General features: G+C 31.7%; 1 protein-coding gene across 2 annotated transcripts in view; it reads left to right on the top strand.

Moving 5' to 3' along the window:
- LOC143069083 (bromodomain adjacent to zinc finger domain protein 1A-like) overlaps positions 1–17,907 on the top strand; it is a 40,354-nt gene extending 22,447 nt beyond the window's left edge. The window contains exons 14-25 of one of the 2 annotated variants that reach the window (XM_076243534.1): positions 194–359; positions 822–929; positions 4,663–5,626; positions 6,342–6,448; positions 7,478–7,605; positions 8,931–9,032; positions 9,955–10,199; positions 10,713–10,837; positions 12,428–12,696; positions 13,137–13,316; positions 14,759–14,907; positions 15,728–17,907. In XM_076243534.1, coding sequence (XP_076099649.1) covers positions 194–359; positions 822–929; positions 4,663–5,626; positions 6,342–6,448; positions 7,478–7,605; positions 8,931–9,032; positions 9,955–10,199; positions 10,713–10,837; positions 12,428–12,696; positions 13,137–13,316; positions 14,759–14,907; positions 15,728–16,000 — 2,816 coding nt within the window. In that variant the 3' untranslated portion in view covers positions 16,001–17,907. The remainder of the gene's footprint in view (positions 1–193; positions 360–821; positions 930–4,662; positions 5,627–6,341; positions 6,449–7,477; positions 7,606–8,930; positions 9,033–9,954; positions 10,200–10,712; positions 10,838–12,427; positions 12,697–13,136; positions 13,317–14,758; positions 14,908–15,727) is intronic. The other variant, XM_076243535.1, reaches the window with a different exon arrangement.
- Positions 17,908–20,338: the final 2,431 nt, after the last annotated feature.

Genomic DNA, 20,338 nt, shown 5'->3' with positions numbered 1-20,338 from the left:
TTTCATAAAATGTATGGGTAATAATAACTAATAAACCAGCTCATTTTATGATAGCAGAAGAATCATTACAACAGAGACACAAATACAAACAAACTAATTGAGGTTTACTTCAAATATTTAAAATAACATTTTCATAGTAAGTGAAATTTACTTTAACACATTGAGTTTATCCTTCTTTTTTAAACTTTTTCAGCTGATCGTCTTAAGATAATCACTGTTTTGATACAACAATTTATGACCTATGCAGCCTCTAGGGATACGATAGAAGATGGTAGTGAAAGGTTAAGACTGTTGAGATATGATCTTAAACAGATGCAATGGGCAGAACAACGAAGGGAAAGAGAAGAAGCAGGGGCAAAGTAAATATTGTAAAAATGAAATTCTCATTTAGCAACAAGTTTAAGAAATAATGTTTCTTGTGAAGGCCTGAGTTTAAAAGTAAATGCTACAAAATGTTATATCCAAGAAGAAGTTTTGTATTGTTATGTAAATACAAAACTACAAATTAAAAACTCTTGAACTGTGAAAGATTGGTTTAAAAAATATATTTTGGCATAGCTGAAATATATAATTGCCACTTAGATAAAGAGTGTTACCCCATATTTGAAGCACTCTCCTTAGACAAATATGTTTTAATGAAACAACTGAAAGATGCATTTTGAACAGTTGAAATTTTAAATAAGACACAATCTTTCTGTTTTACTTCAATAAGTTTATGTATGTGGAAACTCGTAACAAGGTAAATATTATTAAATTGTTGGTCTAACATTTCCTTCTTTGCTTTTAGTTACATGATTTGTTTGATTCTATTTAAATGATAGGTACAAGAAAAAAATGGAAGAAAGGGCTAAAGAAAGGGACAAGAGAGAAGAGTGGAGACAGAACTGCTTAAAAGAGCAAGAAAAAAGAAATATAAGGAAGGAGGCGGGGTAAGTATTTCTAACATGAGAGCTTAAATTGTTTAGCTAAAGTTTCATTATTATTATTATTTACAGTGCTTATATAGCACTTATCTAAGTAAACATTTACTCTATGCTTTACAATGCATAAAAAAACAATGATACAAGTACATATAAACAAATTTAAAAATAGAGTGTTGAAGGCCGTACATTGACCTATAATGGTTTACTTTTTATACGACCGCAAAATTTGAAAAATTTTTCGTCGTATATTGCTATCACGTTGGCGTCGTCGTCGTCGTCGCCGTCGTCGTCGTCGTCGTCCGAATACTTTTAGTTTTCGCACTCTAACTTTAGTAAAAGTGAATGGAAATCTATGAAATTTTAACACAAAGTTTATGACCACAAAAGGAAGGTTGGTATTGATTTTGGGAGTTTTGGTCCCAACATTTTAGGAATTAGGGGCCAAAAAGGGCCCAAATAAGCATTTTCTTGGTTTTCGCACTATAACTTTAGTTTAAGTTAATAGAAATCTATGAAATTTTGACACAAGGTTTATGATCACAAAAGAACGGTTGGGATTGATTTTGGGAGTTTTGGTTTCAACAGTTTTGGAATTAGGGGCCAAAAAAGGGCCCAAATAAGCATTATTCTTGGTTTTCGCACAATAACTTTAGTTTAAGTAAATAGAAATCAATGATATTTAAACACAATGTTAATGACTACAAAAGGAAGGTTGGTATTGATTTTGGGAGTTTAGGTCCCAACAGTTTAGGAATTAGGGGCCAAAAAGGGACCCAAATAAGCATTTTTCTTGGTTTTCGCACCATAACGTTAGTATAAGTAAATAGAAATCTATGAAATTTAAACACAAGGTTTATGACCATAAAAGGAAGGTTGGTATTGATTTTGGGAGTTTTGGTCCCAACAGAATAAGGGGCCCAAAGGGTCCAAAATTAAACTTTGTTTGATTTCATCAAAATTGAATAATTGGGGTTCTTTGATATGCCGAATCTAACTGTCATGACTGTGTATGTAGATTCTTAACTTTTGGTCCCGTTTTCAAATTGGTCTACATTAAGGTCCAAAGGGTCCAAAATTAAACTTGGTTTGATTTTGACAAAAAATGAATCAGTTAGGTTCTTTGATATGCTGAATCTAAAAATGTACTTAGATTCTTGATTATTGGCCCAGTTTTCAAGTTGGTCCAAATCAGGGTCCAAAATTAAACTTTGTTTGATTTCATCAAAAATTGAATAAATGGGGTTCTTTGATATACCAAATCTAACTGTGTATGTAGATTCTTCATTTTTGGTCCTGTTTTCAAATTGGTCTACACTAAAGTCCAAAGGGTCCAAAATTAAACTTAGTCTGATTTTAACAAAAATTGAAATCTTGGGGTTCTTTGATATGCTGAATCCAAAAATGTACTTAGATTTTTTATTATGGGCCCAGTTTTCAAGTTGGTCCAAATCAGGATCTAAAATTATTATATTAAGTATTGTGCAATAGCAAGTCTTTTCAATTGCACAGTATTGCGCAATGGCAAGAAATATCTAATTGCACAATATTGTGAAATAGCAATTTTTTTTTAATTAGAGTTATCTTTCTTTGTCCAGAATAGTAAGCAAGAAATATCTAATTGCAAAATATTGTGCAATAGCAAGATTTTTTTTTAATTGGAGTTATCTTTCTTTGTCCAGAATCAACTTAAATCTTTGTTATATACAATATACAATGTATATTCACTTTTTACTACCAACTGATAAATTAAAATAATCTTTACCATTCAGTGATAACAAGCAGTTTTTTTACATCTTAATATTTTATGATGTATTTAAATGAGTAGTTATTGTTGCAAACTCCATTAGAAATTTTAATTGAGATTAGTTTTGGAATAAGGGAAAGGGGGATGTGATTAAAAAAATTGGGTTCAATTTTTCTCATTTGAAATTTCATAAATAAAAAAGAAAATTTCTTCAAACATTTTTTTGAGAGGATTAATATTCAACAGCATAGTGAATTGCTCTAAGAGAAAACAAAAATTTTAAGTTCATTAGAACACATTCATTCTGTGTCAGAAACCTATGCTGTGTCAACTATTTAATCACAATCCAAATTTAGAGCTGAATCCAGCTTGAATGTTGTGTCCATACTTGCCCCAACCGTTCAGGGTTCAACCTCTGCGGTCGTATAAAGCTACGCCCTGCAGAGCATCTGGTTAAAAATTGTTATTTGGATGGAGAGTTGTCTCATTGGCACTCACACCACATCTTCCTATATCTATTAAAAATAGAATCAAAATAGAAACCGTAAAAAATACAACTCAATATATGAAAATTAAAAATTATTCATCAAAATTGTTTTAAAAATATAAACAAATTTTGAAAAAAATATTATGTGAGGATAATGTCCCAACCACTCACAATGTGAGATTTTAAAATTCTATGCCATTCTGAAAGATTCCCTAGGGACAATATATATATCGTAATGAACATTCATAAAATAATACTGAAAGTTAAGCAACCAATAATCAATCAGAACAATATAGCAATAAGCAGTATAGGGCTTTTCCAGAATTAATTGTCAGAGGGGAAGAAGGCACCTTTATTTGGTGAGTGGTGGTTATTTAAGAAAGATTGCTTGAACATTTAATTGAAATATCGAATTTAAAATGTATGCATGGTGGGGTCAAATAAAAATGGCCTTCCTCCCCCCTAACATTTATTATAGTAAATCTTTGTTTAAAGAAGTCTGGGTCAGATGTTATAATAGGGAACATAATAAAACGAAATGACAATGATCAACATATATTTACAAAGGATTACTAGCAATTACTGACATGACAGATCTATACCTCAATTAAAATAAATCGAACATTTACTGAATTGCCGTGGATACAGAGAATCAGCTTTGAGAACAGCATTATTAACCAAAGTAATTAATTAACAGATCTATTATTGAATGTCATCATGAACATGCATGAATTATTTGCCCCTGGACGTTAAGCAACTTGAAGACAGTATTTGTAAGTGTCCAATAGACACTATATTTACATGTAGAGTGGGGTGTTCATTTTCGCCGGGGACACAATTTCACCGTTTAAGGATTTTGAGGTGTAAAAACTTCAAAGGGTGGCTGAAATGGAAGAAATGTACCCGTAAATTATATTTTTATAACAAATATAATATTTTTTTAAACTGAGACAAAATTGTGGCTCCTACCGAAAATGACCGAAAAACGGACAACGATTTTTGGACAATTTCCTGAATAAAAAACACGATTTCAAAGAAGTATTTCTAAGTAAATATTTGACTGAATGCCCTAATTTTGAATTCTTTATACCTTTGAAATGTCTGCTATTCATCTAAAATGCAATTGATTTGATAAAAATTGTTAAAAGCTGTGGTTATTTGGTTTTAAATAGATGTGTAAAAACGGCGAATATGTGTCCCCCATTGACAAAACATCCAGAAATTTCAAACACCTTTAATCTAACTTTTCAGATGATTTTCTTAAAACAAACCGGTTTTCAAGCTTAAGTATATTTTGCATTTGAAGTTATCTTCATATAGAAATATCAGTATACTTCAAAAACATTTAGACCTGAACGTAAACTGTAGAAAACATGGAAAGATGTGGCAAAAATGAGCACCCCACTCTAAAGATTATGTATTTTTTGTATAATTGCCTTGTCTGGTGTTTTTTTGTTGAAAGAAATTCTTTTATATCATTTTGACTTAAAATAAATTTTTAATTTCAGTGAGGATGTTTCAAAATTGCCTCCTATTGATTGGCAATACAAGAGTGATGAAGTGGAAGCAACACCCGAAGAAAAAGAAGAAATAAGGCATCAAGAAGAAGAGGAAGAAGCCAATAAAAAGGCAGAGTTTGCCTTGAAAGAAAAGAAAGTGCTTGATGATCTGTCTAAGTTACAGCAAAATTGTTCTATTGTACCTGTAGGAAGAGACAGGATGTATAGGCGGTATTGGGTTTTCAATTCTCTACCAGGACTTTTTGTAGAAGATGATGAAATACATGTAGATACGAAACAGCTACAACCATCAGACATTAAATTCTTAACGGGTAACACAGAAAAACCGAAAGATGAAAATGGTAGCGATAAAGAAAATGATTCTATAAATACTCCAAACAAAAGTATCAATAATACAAGTATTAACGGACCAAAACATATTTCAAATGAACAGATTGCTGTGACAAAGAATGGCGATGTTGTTTGTATAAGTGACGAAGAAAACTCCCGAAATGCAAGCAGTGTTGTGAAAATGGAAGTTGACAAAGATAATGAAGAAAAATCTCATCCCGTCTTACCAGAAAACGAAGTGATACGACAAATAGTCAGTAGGCAGAAAAATCAATGGGCTTTTATTTCAACTGAGGAGGAATTCGAACATTTATTGAATTCTCTGAATTGTCGGGGATATAGAGAATCTGCTCTTAGAGCATCATTATTAGAAAACAGATCTCGTATTGAAGACAGTATTGATAAGTGTCCAGTTGATGCTATATTTAAAGACACTGATGATACTGAATTTGTTAATGAAGACAATAATACCTCTAGTAAAAAGCCAAAGTCTTCTGTAAAAAAGACAGCAAAAGGTCTTATAAAGTCCGACTCAGCTCAGGAAGTGTTAGAAATTAATCTTCGGGAACTTTTATTGGATCTGGAGGAGAGAATTTACATTGGAGCATTGGGAACTATGAAGGTAATGGTATTGTTATAGCTTAAACCAATGTGTGTAAAAAGAAATTTCTGTTCAATGCACCACTTTTAAAGTTAGTCCAACATAGAAGAAAATAATCGAAAAAAAATTGAAAGTATTGAAATTAATATTTACTTATATTTTATGTATAACTTCTTCATTTAAAAAAGATGGAAAAATTTGTATCGGGAATGTTGATGATTCATTATTGGATTGGAAGGATTGTTTACCCAAAAAATATTTTTACTCAATTCTATATGAATTAAGAAATACAACCTTTCATCAAATTATTGTATGTACATGCACACCCCTTAATAGAAGAAGCAGAAGGAAAAATAACATTATTTTCAAAAAATGTAATTGTCTGATGTTTATTTTCCAAAGCAGACGACACATAAAACAAATGGCACTTTTATGATGTCACAGTCTTATGACATGATCAAACAACAGCTATGGCTTATATCATTATATTGAGGTATTTAAAAAATGTTGTCAAAATTTTTTATACAATAATTTTTTTACGATAAATTCAAAGGATCAATAAGTACCTAAACGGTGAGTAATCCTTTCATATTTTTCCCATTGAATTACAAATTTTTCTTCAAATTGCTGCCTTTAAAATTAACAAAAATATAATCAAAAGTACAATTTTGTTCACTCTCCTATTTTTTGTCTACCTAGAATGGAAGCAACAATAAAATATTTTTGTTTTTTACAGATTAAAGATAGACTTGCATGGAGAGATGCTCTTGAAAAGGGAAGTTTTGATCCTCAATCTGATGATCCCTTGTATGCCAAGTTTGAAATTAAGAAAAATGAAGAAAAGTAAGTTTCAATACAACAATATGTGCTTACCTGTAACAGTAGATATCCTCCCCCTCCTCCATTTTTCATATACGAGTATTAAAGGTCAATAAAAGGAATAGGGGCATTAAGGCCTGGTTTTGGCCCCAAAAAAATAAAATGTTTGATAACTATTTCAAATTGGCACATAATGTTTAGAAATGCATAGGATTTAGAAATGTATATGAAAAAAATAAAAAAAGAATATCTGATGACTTCACAATTACGTCGTAATATGTATTGTTTTCACAAAATTGATGAAAAATGCAGAATTTATGCAGTTTTCTATCTTTATTTCCATTGTGGAAACATCGTGCGCAGCCAAGAAACAACAAAATAATTTAACAGAAGCTTTATTATAACTATTGACATAATCTCACCAAACATAAAGTTGTTTCTTGGGTGCGCACATACTTTTTCATCTAAAATATTCTTAAAATTTAATGAAAAAAGATGAAATTCACAAAATTTTAGAAAATATGCAAATTAAGTCATGATTTGTTGCCATGGTAACTTGTTCAATGCCAAATTTGTTTTGTTTTTCTGAATACCTAGTACCATAGTCAAGTTTTCAATAATTAAAGAATATGTATAACTTTCAGATTTGCATTAATTTTTGGGCCAAATGAGGGCCTTATTGCCCCTACTTCTTTACACAATAGAATAACATCATCTTATCTCACAAAATGAAGGTGCACTGTATAATTCAAGTAGAAAAGAACTTTTCTTCTACTGCAAACAAGGGTCTCTTAATGTAAAGGTAGACATGCATATACATTTTGAAAACTATTCTATTTTGAAATATGTCTGGATTGTATTTCACTTCAGTGTTGTGTCTGACCTTAAGATGTGTTAAAATCTAAAACATTATAAAATCATGTGATGGTCAATTTGGATAATGGTGTCTAAGGCATCTTTCCTCCATGATTATCTTTAGAAAGATTCATTGCCTGAATGTCTAAATGAAAAATGTCGGCTTTATTTACATTGATTAATTCTATTTTTTTTCAGTGGTGAATGTGATGATGCGTCATCTATAAGCTCAGGAGATGCAACAGAGTCAATAGTTAAAGATTTATCAAAGGCTTTACTGCAAATACAACATGGCATAGAATCAAAATTCTTAGTAACACCATTAGGTAAGCAAGGCAAAGATTTATCAAAGGCTTTACTGCAAATACAACACGGCATAGAATCCAAATACTGAGTAACACCATTAGGTAAGCAAGGCAAAGATTTATCAAAGGCTTTACTGCAAATACAACATGGCATAGAATCAAAAATCTTAGTAACACCATTAGGTAAGCAAGGCAAAGATTTATCAAAGGCTTTACTGCAAATACAACATGGCATAGAATCAGAATTCTTAGTAACACCATTAGGTAAGCAAGGCAAAGATTTATCAAAGGCTTTACTGCAAATACAACATGGCATAGAATCAAAATTCTTGGTAACACCATTAGGTAAGTTTCTTGGGGGAAAAAATCAGAGAAAGACATTTTGGGCAAACACAAACCATAATTCAAACACAATGGCTAAAATAAAAAAAAGAAGAAAAATAGATGAACAACAGTCTACAAAATACTACACAGAAAATAAACTCCAATCCAATAAAAAAATAAAGTCAACCTAAGATGGTCTGAAATGGTAAACACTTGCCATTTCACTAGCAGCCTTGGTAGATGTTATAATGGTTTTTGACGGCAAATAATAGTTATGTAAACAATACACTACACAGAAAACTATAAAGTTTGACCCTGCACTGTCACTAATAGCTTCCATGAGAAAATATATTTGAAAAGGTTACCATTTTTTCAGCAGTTAACATTATTGTTAAATATCAGCCACTTTTTTAATCACCATATGAAATATGAGACTGTTAGAATTTTTGCTTTGCCTATTGCATTGAGTGTTTTCTTACTCTTTGATGATTTCAAATTTTGTTGTAAACAACTTGAAACTGCCATGTATTTGGTGCAGAAAATATCCTAGTACTTGAAAAAAGACAGTCGATGTATACATTGTATATTTAATTTGTGAATTCTTTTTCTATTAAATAATAAGTTTTTTATTTAATAATTGAATGCTTCTTTTTGTAACTTCATTGGGGTGTAAAAGCGTTGACTGAAGTACATTTTGTATGAAGTGCGAAAGCGCTTCATACTAAAAATGTGCGCACGGTCAACGCTTTTACAACCCTATGAAGTTACAAAAGGAAGCATTCAATACTTATAATTACATTTGTTTAGTTATAATCATGAAAACACTAATTTTATTATTGTTTTATTTAATTCACCTGTGCACTTTATTGTGGGACCACGTGTTATCATGAATGAAAAGTTTTATTGAGCAATGCAATTGCTTACGGAATAACACGTGATGTGCAGTTAGCCAATCAGAATAAAGTATCATAATGAAACATACATCTAATGTAATTATTTACATATGATTTTTTTTTGTACAGGTGAAGTAGATGAAAAACAGAAAAAAACAATTGCAGAACTGAAGAAAGAAAAACTTGAGAAAGAAGAACAGTTGAAGAAAAAAGAAGAAGAGGACAGTGATGGTAAGAAGTTGTTTTCATATTTTATTTGAAATTGAGTAATAAAATATGTGTGATTGATACCCTAATCAACATGGCTAGGTGGACATGATTTTTGGTTGAGCACTAACATTGCTGTCACATAATGTGTCTGTCTCAAATCAAGAGCATGTTATTTTGTGGTTGTCATCGGTTCATGTCTGTCTTTTTTGTTATAAATCTATTGGTTTATCATTGAATGTGAATGTATCCTGATTCAATAGTATTGGTCCTGATTATGTCATTAGAGGTTCTTCATATTTTTTCTGGTGTCCTCGGAAATGTTTCTGAGTAGGCAGCTTAGGAATAAGCAGTCAAATATTTTTGATTTTGGTAATTTACACCAGTGTATAAGTAAGAAATACAGTTTCATAATTTTTTATCTATCCTCGTGGTTTTGGAGAAATTCATTTTTTCATGCATACATGAAAGTTTTCGAGAATTAAATGGATTTCTATATTTTGACTTATTATGTATTTTGGTACCTTCTGAACATTCACTCATGTTCATACTGTAATCAGAGATAGAATGTGTCAAAATGATAACTAGTGCATCGGACTACTAACACAAAGGTTCCTGGCTCCATTCCCGTTCCGGGATGAAAATTTCAAGGACTGAATTTGACACCATTAGCAAGTATGGTCTTGAGGAAATAATGATAGGCCGTCGGAAGGGGACGTAAAATGGCTGACCTGTGTTAAGAGAGAGCCATATCTCTTGCACGTAAAAGACACCCATGTAGATTTCGAAAAAGAGCAGGCTAATGCCGCTACAAGGCAGCAAGTGGAAAGGGATTGATATAAGTTGCAAAACTTGTTTCCCAATCCACTATAAATAAATATGTTTAAACTAAAATAATAACTAAATTTGAAGACCACATTAATCCATTCTATGTTTCTATCAATAGCAGAGGAAGAAAAAGTACCACAGAAAACAACATTAGAAAGATGGCAGGAATCTTTATTACACTGTACAAGTCTGTCACAAATCTTTCTATATCTTGGAACATTGGAGAAAAGTATTGCATGGTCTAAGTCAGCACTCAATGCCAGGTGTAGAGTGTGTAGAAGGAAAGGAAATGCAGATCAAATGTTACTGTGTGATCTATGTGATCGGGGTCACCATATTTATTGTCTGAAGCCACCGCTTAAGGTAGGTTAAAGGGAGGTTATCCATGCAAATGGTTTTTAAGGGTAGCAGCTTTGTGGAATTTGAATTTATAACAGCAGGGGTATCTGGGTGAAGGTATAAAAGAAAGAGTTCATATTAAATACTTGCAGAGATTAATTTCTTGCAGCAATATTGCCATTGGTACTATGATTTCTCTTATTATTAGCCGATTTATTACTTCCTTGGCTGGTGGATAATTTTTTTATGACTAACACTAATTACTTCAAATACACAGAAGTTAGATTTAGAAAAGAACAGTGTCTATTAAAAAGTTATGCCCCTTACAAAGAGAATCATTCCTGGTCAGTTTCATTAAAGCAAAAGCTGTAATATATTAAGTTGCCTTATCTGATATATAATACATGTGGTTTTCTTGAGTTATCTCCCATATTAAAACATGAATCTGAAACTGTTGGCCATTATTTCTTTCTAATTTTAATCTACAATTCATTTTCATTGATGAATAGAATAATAAATTGAAAATGTTCTTTTTAGATTGTTCCGACTGGAGATTGGTTTTGTCCGGATTGTAGACCAAAAGAAATTATAAAACGTAGTCCATTAAAAGGAAGAAGGAAAACATTTGTTGAAGAATCAGAAAACGAAGAGAAATCGTCGAGGTAAATCGTGCTTTAAGAAGAGAACTAAGTGACTAAGGGCTGTTCCATTAATTTAATACATACATGGTACCCAGGAAAGGCACTTTAAAAACACATTGACCGCCCATAGAAGCAATTTAAGAGTCCTGCATGCATTTAAAGCTCATTAAACACAATATTTCACACCCACCCATAGTGGCAAATTGAAGTTGCCTTCCTTAGGTCCCATTTATGTTTTTATGGAACAGCCCTAATCAGTTTTATGCTGTACTACTTGTCCTTGATCCAACTTTTATGAAAATTTAGAAACAGCCCTATTTCAAGTGTATCTTTCCCTTTTATCAAAAATACTAGACACACACTTGTATTGTGGTTTTAGGCTTCAGTAATCTGACCAGATGTGTATCAAATGCTTATCAATCTGAAGCACACAAACACTGAGTTCAAAATGAAGGTTCTACCTGCATCAGGTTCACTTGAATGATTAGTAATCCAACATCACTTCTGTAGAAAGATACACTGTTGTGGAAATAACATATAGATTTCACCACTAAAACTAGTGTGTTGTGACATTTCTTCACTCAAGACTTACATTTTAATATATATAAACAATTAAAATTTAACTTTGGAGAATTGAGAAAGATTGTAATACACAACTTATCAGGCATGGTTGCCTTATTTCTTGACGTCACAATTGGAAATTCAGAAGAAACAAAGAAAATTTAACATCATTATTAAAGGAGTAGGTCCGGTAAGGGCCGTTTTTGGCCTCAAATATCAGGTTCATCTGACAAAAGGTTTTGGACACTTTCTAAACACTTAAGTGTCTATTTCAATTTATTCGATTAGTTTAAGTGAAAGATTTTAACTGATTTAGTCATTAAAAACGCTCCAATTCAAGCTTAAATATGAAAAATCTACCAAATATGCCAAAAAAACGTCACTTTTCAGATGGTTTTTGTCAAAAATGAAAGTAGCCGCATCTGTGTTCATCCTCAACCTTTATATATATTATGTATTATCATCAAATACAACTTACATTTCAATATTATGAATGAACACGAATGAGGCCCCTTTCATTTAAGTCGGAAACCAAAATGCTATTTTTTTAAGATTTCAGTACCCGATATATGTGCATTGTATTGTCAAAAACAGTCCATATTTATGTAGCAGAAGCATTCTACTTTCCAATAAACAGATTACATTTTCACAATTTTGTAAAACTGCTATATTTTGGGGCCAAAAAGCGGTCTTACTGAACCTATTCCTTTTGACCAATAATTTGCCAACAACAGATACTTCACTAATGAGGAGAAATATTTTTCTCATTACCAATTTAAAAGTTTGAAAATAGCACAAAAATACGAGAAAAATTGTCATATACTGTGGATTCATTTATTTTTGTGGATAACTATTTGTTATGGATTGGGGGAAAATTATATTTTCGTAGATATTTGATTTCATGTTTATGCTTAAGTTTGCATACAAGCCTATATTAAACTAAAACTTTGTTGAACATTTAAATTTGTGATTTTTCTTCACCCACTAAATCCATGATATTCGATATCCCATGAATAATAAGTGAAAATATATTTCGATGGTCTGTTTCAGTGAGGAAGAAGACGACTCATCAGATGAAGAGGAGGTTGAAGGAGAGGAGGAAGAATCAGAAGAGGAGCAGGAGAGTGACGAGGAGGATGTGGAATGTGCCGTGTGTAATAAGGGAGGAACTCTAATCTGTTGTGACGCTTGTCCACTGTTCTATCATCTCGGATGTGCCAATCCACAGTTGAAAAAAGTACCAAGAGGCAAATGGTTATGTCAGATATGTTTGGGTACAGGAACATCTGGGAAAATTAAATTACCAAAACATACTAAAGGTGGGTTTGATTGACAAGTTTTAGAATTTATTTCGAAAGGTTAGAAAGAAAGATTGTTTGATTGAAAATTATATATTGCAGATGGTACTGTGAAGATTGGGTCACTATATTTGTGTATGGAATGATTTTAAAATGTACATGTCTGTCTGGCATGGTTCATCTGAACGTGACTTCATTTTCATGGATCATTAATAATATAACATATTAAGTTTATGTGATACTTCTTCATATATTAACACATCTTCAACATTTTCAATTGTAAGTGCGGGTGCAGGATTTTCTCACTGTGTTGAAGACCCTTTAAATGCCTTTGGCTGTTTTCTTCTTATGGCCGGGTTGTTGTCTCTTTGAAAGATTTCCTGTTTTCATTCTCAATTTTATAGCAGGTTCGAGACATTTAAGTGAGTGCACTCTAGTCATTACATGTTTTATCTTAATAGGAAAGCTAAAAGGAACACCAAAGTCAACACCAAGCAATAGCAGAAAAGGTAGTCCTAGAGAAAGTCCAATAACAGTTCCAAAAGGATCCAGGAAACGTCCCCTGGCTGAGTTGGAAGATAATGGTCCAAAACTAAAGAAAGGTGGTCGTTCAGCATCTAAGCTTCCTCATGTAAATGGAGGTATGTGTAGTTGGTGATAGTAAGATTTATTTTTTAATTTTGGTGGTATCAAAATAAAAATTTAGATCTATTCTTAGACACCAATCTTTTACATGAAAAGTTTTAAAAAAACAAACAATTGGAAAAACATGATCTTTGATTTTAGACATTATTGTATTGGTTTTACAGCCGATTTCATTGAGTGTGTAGGCAAAATAATATCTTTGGTTATTGGCCCACACTTTATCGCCACTTTATAAAAAAATTGCCCCACTCTTGTTTACTGACTCGCCCCACTTTAGAAAAAGTGTAAAATCAAATTGAACAGTCAGTCTGACAACTCATTTATTAACGAAAAGGGTTTAAACCCCACTGAATAAAGGTCTGCCAACTCGCCCCAGTTATAAAAATATCTTGCTTCCTTTAAGTATGTTAAATTACTGATAGTTGGTATCCCTGTTCTGGTATAGTGGTATGCGTTGTGGCTTGATATGCTAAAGGTCTTGAGTTCGAATTCCAGCATAAACACTGGATTTTTTCTGCGTAAATTTTGATAGATAGTCTTATCTGTATAATTAATTATAAGTTTTATAATGGATTTGACATTCCCGTCAAAATGTTACAGAACAAAGGAAAGCATGCATAACAAAGAAACTCAAACTGGGGTGATCCGGCTCAGATCACCCCTGTTAGAACAAAGGAGCTGGGATGTAATAGGTAAGGTATACTACCCTCCTTTTGAAGAAGTAGCCTAGTCCTACAGACAGATAGATTGGTTATCTGTCAGACTTGCCTTCTCTTAAAGAAGGGTACTTAACCTAGCCTAATAATGACTTCACAGTTCAGCTAACAAGCAAGCTAACCAAAGATATAATCTTTGCCTACACATTCAAGGAAATCGGCTGTAAGACATCTGAGAAAATTGCTTATAATAACAATGTCTTGTATATATGTGGACTCATGTCATAGAATTGAATGCAGACTTTTTAAAAGATTTATTTGAAATGAAAACAAGTGATCTTCACATTTTGCATGAACCACAGATATGCCTTATGCTTTTTCTTGCAATTCTTAAATTTTGAAACACACTCTTCACAGCTTTTGAAATGAAAAGATAATGCTGTTAACAAATTTGAAAGAAATTTTCTAGTGAAATGAAAGTAGTATCATTCATCCTAAATCAATGACACATCATATAGCTGAAATATGCATAATGACGATATCAATTAAAAAGTAGATAGGTCCTAAAATATTTATCAAACAACTATTATTAAAATACATGTACAGAATAAGATAAATGTTTTGTTGTTATATACCAATTTGTATAATACTCCAAATATACAAGATATATTGTCAATTACTCACTTTTACCTAATTTCAGCATATGGGTTTACACAAAGTGTGCACACTTTAACAAAAAATAGTGTAAAAGTTCATTTAAACACCGATTGGTTTTTTTTCAGATATGGATCTTGGTGCAGCCAAAAGTATAGCAAGTAGTTCTAGAGGAACACCTAAAGTACATCTATTGAGAAACTGTGAAGAGATCGTCCATGACCTAGTCAAGCATGAAGAGTGTTGGCCTTTCTTAAAACCTGTCAGTAAAAAACTGGTATGTTATTACGACATTCTTAAAATTTTAATTAAAATATAACTAATATATTTTTCTGCTGTAAATAGTTTGTGATTTTCATGAACTATTGTGTCAAATAAAACAACAACCTGACCAAAGAGCAGAAAACAGCCCAAGGCTATCAATGGGTTTCAAAACAGCGATAACATACCACACCCGGAGTATAGCTCCATCTAACTAATGAAGTCTTCTTAATTTCTAATAACAACACAATATTCATTGTATGAATGTCTGGTACATATACCAAAGAAAAATATTGTTGTCATTCAAGTAAATTCCAATGTTCACTTGTCCAAATTTAAAATGAAAAAAATTTAATATGATGAATATTTTAACACTGCAAATATGTTAATACCAATCAAACTCAACAGAAAATTACATGCACAAAAAAAACATAAAAATACCCTGAGAAAAAATTCAAAACAATGTTAGTTTAGTCATATTTTTTCAAAATGCTAAAATAACATACAGATATGTCAGGTTAGGTTACTACATGTCTGGTGTTAAAAGTTCATATAACAGTTATCGAAGAGGCATACAACAAATCTACATGTTGAAAAGAAAATATAAATCCTAATTATAAATGATGCTGGTTGGTTTATATGGCATAGTGAAAAATATCTGAAAACTTTGCGTAATTATCAGTGCAGTACAATTTCTGTTTCCTTTGTTTATTTGATAGTTTGTACATTTTGACAATAACCATATACATGAAAATAAAATTTAAGGGATTAAAACTATTAATCACTCTTTTCATGTTTCTTATGAAAGTATTGTCAATTGCTTTTCTATATTGCAGGTTCCAGATTACCATCTGATCATAAGTAGACCAATGGATTTTGCTACTATTAGAAACAAAATAAATAATTATGGTTATTCCAATTTGACCGACCTAGTAACAGACGTCCGCCAAGTGTTCTCCAACTGTTTTGAATACAATAAAAAGACAAGTGTAGAGTTCAAAGCAGGACTATCATTATCAAAATTGTTCGAGAAACGTTTAAAAGATTTGAATATAGACGTACCAGAATCATCAGGGCCACCAAGTAAACGGTCTAGAAGAACATTATGATAAAATGAAACATTTTTCTTATTTATGACACATTTCATATAAAAGTTGTTTTCAAATATTTTTATCAATATTTTGCCAAACTGCCATCCATTTCTAGGAACATCTTGAACAAAGGTAGAATTGCCTTTATTGACAGCTGAAACATTAGAATGTGTATTAGTGCATTTGAGTCAAGTTAGCTTGTTCAAATTTATAATTAGGTGAACCATGATTTCTCTACTGACTTTTGTAAGAAAATGGTCAAAGAGGTTTTTTAGTTATTCTTTTTGTTAACCTTGCTTTGATTTAATGGTTTGGTTACTCTTGATAATAATAAACAATTGAAATTGAAATGGCCACCCTAATAATGATTCAAGCAAACTTAACTTCGTAGTACATGGTACATACTCGAGATATCTACTGTAACTATAAAATGACTGATAAGCTGTGTACCCAAGTTTGTTAGACATTCTTCCCTAGAGTTGGGATGTAGAGGTCAACTGTTTGAGAATCCTATACTAGACTAGTGCTCTTTTGATAAAAATAATGCATAATATACTTATGTACTAATGAGTACTGAATGATTGTACAAAGTGAAAAAAAATATTTTAAATCAAAATGGCTTGCCAAACAATGTATATATTTTAAGGTAAAAAGATCTATATGTTTAAATTAAATGTCTATTGTTAAGCACTTGCATATGCATTGATATCTCAGGTATAAAAGCATTCTGATAGAGTGGATATTTTTGTGAGACATCTCAAATTATAATTATTAGACTAATATATGATCTTGTACCCAGTAGAGCAATGTATCAAGGTTTTTAAATCTCCACTATTTAAAACTATTGAATTTTAAATAATTCTTAAATGTATATCTGAGTATAAAAATGCACCAAAGAAAAATTTCGATGGAAAAAAATGAAAGTAGGAGGAAATTAAATATTTTCGAAATTAAATTTTTTCTGAATATGCATGAAGTAGTTTGAATTGGACATTAGGAAAACAACAGTTAATCACATGCGAAAGGATGATGACCTTTCAATTGATATATGGAGGTCAGTCAGCATTAGTTGTGGAATTAATTTCTAAAATACCAAAGATTGGAATTGAAATTTTTGTTCAGAATGTAGAGGAATGTAAAAATCAGATTTTCTCTCTGTTTAATCACGCTTTAGTGGAAGGGGTGATATCATTTTGAAAAAACAATTACAGGTATCTGATTTGAGTTTTATGTTCCATGTGGAAGACCATTCTATTCAATGAACAGAATTTGACTTGCCATTCATAGACCTTTTCTAGATGTGAAAAGAAAAGAAAACAGAAGTAAGCTATTCTGAATTGTTGTGCTTGTTACTATATATGTTCAAATGGAACAGGCTTTCAATTATGGATAGTTTTTTTCACAATCATGTGTTTTAATTTCAGTTTGGTTTCATATTGATTCAGATATTGTTTACTCTTAAATTCTGAGATCACCACAGCTTATTAAAGACCCAATTCCTGCAATTGTATATCAAAACAGACTTCTGTTCTCTGTGTGAACCTGAATATCCAGGGATTTACAAGTTGCAAAAGATTCTATTAATATTTCATTACATTTTTTAAAACTTTATTATATCCACAAGCAAACTTGTATTTGTAATGATTTATCAATATTGAAAGTTTCTTGGACCAAACTTGAAAACATGTAATTTACATTTAATTACGGATACTTATAGGCATGATAAAAACTCACTCAGATTGTAGCATCTTGAGTAAGACAAAAAATATTCTGTGGTGATTCCTGCATTAAGTGTACAAGTATTGATCATAGTTGGTAATATTCATACAAGTCATTCTCATTATTAATGTTCATTAAACAATGTGTATGATGTTTCTTATTGACATTGTGCTACTATATTTAATAAATTATTGAGTTTTGTACAAGTTATTGTTTTGTTTATAATTGATGCACAAGTAATATAATCTGTTCTATATTCTATAAAGGTCAAGGTGTTATTTATATCAGTGAACCCATACTGCACAAAATTGAAAACCTTGGTATTATTTTAGTTAGGATGATACAATTTGTGCAATTCTCTAGAAAGAGTACTATGTGTTAAGAACTGATTAGTCATCATATAACTACACTCAAAACTTAAAACTTGTTGATAGATGATGTCCTGCACATTCAATTGTAAATTCAGTGCCTCAAGAGCCTTTCATTAGGATGGTTCAGACTTAAAAAGTGTTAAAAGCCAAAGACATATCTTTACTTATATACTTGAAGAGATATATGACAAACCGGGACCTTCAAAGAATAAACAAACCACATCAGGTCAACTTTTCAAATAGAGGGTGAAAGATACCAGAGGGACAGTCACTCATAAATCGAAAATAAATTGACAACGCTGTGGTTAAAAAATAAAAAGACAAACAAACAATAGCATACATACACAACATAGAAAACTAAAGACTTAGCAACACAAACCACACCAAAAACTGGGGTGATCTCCGGTGCTCCGGAGAGTAAGCAGATCCTGCTCCACAATTTAAAGTGGAACCGTAGTTAAATAAAAATGACTAAATTTATGAAAATAGAATCTCAAAAAGGTGATATAATGTTGGTACTGATGCACTTCCTACTGAGCTTTTGATACCCTAGTGGATTTAAAATCCACCAAATGCTGGAAAAAGATGCTATAAAATTTTAATTCTATAAAGTTAAAAACAACTTTGCAATATGTCTTGCAAAATATTATTTAATCGTTCAAAATTCCATAGTCAGGTTTAGGTCCTGTATCAAAGAAGTTGAAGGGGACTTGAGGTTTGCACTATGTCCGTCTGTCTGTGTGTGTCCATCAGTCAGTTCCTCAAAACAGTTTCCCACACTGTATTTTCTCATGCTTGAATATATTAATTTGATGATTGGTTTAATAGTATTATGACAAGTTAAAGATATATTTCGATTTTTGTTGATTTTATGCTATGGTTCTTAAAATTCACTCAACTAATCAATTTTTTTTGAAGATATTTACTTGATGTATATTATATAGATTACGGCATAACAACTTACAAGTTCAAGTTAACTTAGCATTTGGTTCCTGTACAATACATTTTTAACCAGTAGTCCAGGTAATAATCACAGAAAGCTTGTTGACTTGCATGCTAGCATCATATTGTCTCGTTAAATGCATAACGCTAGTCATAAGAATACTAATCTGGTGGTCACTGGTGGCAGCTCAGATACTGTCACTGTTGGAAGCCCCAACGTTTGTAAATTATAGAAACATGTGTATATGTCTGACTGGGTTAATCTGATCTTGACACAAAATTCATGATTTTGTGATGACGTCCATTCTGAGCTCACCTGGCCATCTCTTTGCTTTTGTTATATGTGATTTTTTTTGAAAAAAATCATCTCTGAAACCAGTGGGCTAAATTGAACCAAACTTTGCCATAATCGTTCTTGGAGTATTTATTTAAAAAGTGTCCAATGATCCTTCCCACCAAGACTTAGATTAGAACATGGGGTTAAATTTCAGTGTTTCCTATTTTCAGAGGACTCCTTACAGGAGTTTTGCGCTGAAATACTGTTAACCAACATTTTGTCCTTTTTTCGGATTCATATCGGGCATGTGCTTCAGTTTACCTTGTTTTTCTTGAAAGTGAACAATTCATCAGCGATGTTTCTAAGATTATTTTGACAAAATGTGCACCAAACTGGCTTCTAAAAGCAAATTATTGTTTTATTATTTCACTTTCATTAATGATTAAACAAAAATAAATCATATTTTATATTTTGTTCATATCTCGTAGCTAGTGCCCCTTTAAGATCGGTGCGAGTGTGTTTTACTAGCATTTCATTTCTTTTCTGATATCACTTCCAAGAACTTATCCAACTCAATATATATCCTTGACAACAATTTTTCCTAATCTTATCTATTCGATTATAATAAAACTATGAAATATACAAGACATTTCTTTCTGAATAAATATTGTTTTTATTTAATCGTGTCATGTCTTTTACCAGAGGTGATATCAATCTGCGTTTTTCTCACATATAAAGCTATATGATCTTGAACAGGGCACATCATTCCATTTTGATCCACGTATTTCACAACAGTCCTCATTCCCATGAGAATTGTCCGGATTTCCAGACATCCAGTCGGTGAATGTAACTTGAGTAATCTGATATCCAGATGAACCGTCCTTCTCTGGTTAAGTCGTTCAAACCTATCCAAAAATCTTTGTTTCCCCCTGGAAAAATTATCATGACATATTAAACTTTTCATTACAGAGAGAAATCAGAAAATCCTAAAACGACATATAGTTGTGAAACTGTAGAGGTAACTGTTACAGTGTATATAAAGTGCGA

This window comes from Mytilus galloprovincialis, chromosome 3 (assembly GCF_965363235.1).
Source record: "Mytilus galloprovincialis chromosome 3, xbMytGall1.hap1.1, whole genome shotgun sequence".
Classification (NCBI taxonomy): Eukaryota; Metazoa; Mollusca; class Bivalvia; order Mytilida; family Mytilidae; genus Mytilus; species Mytilus galloprovincialis.
Note: the sequence above shows the minus strand (reverse complement) of the source record. Positions and strands in the feature narration are given on the sequence as shown.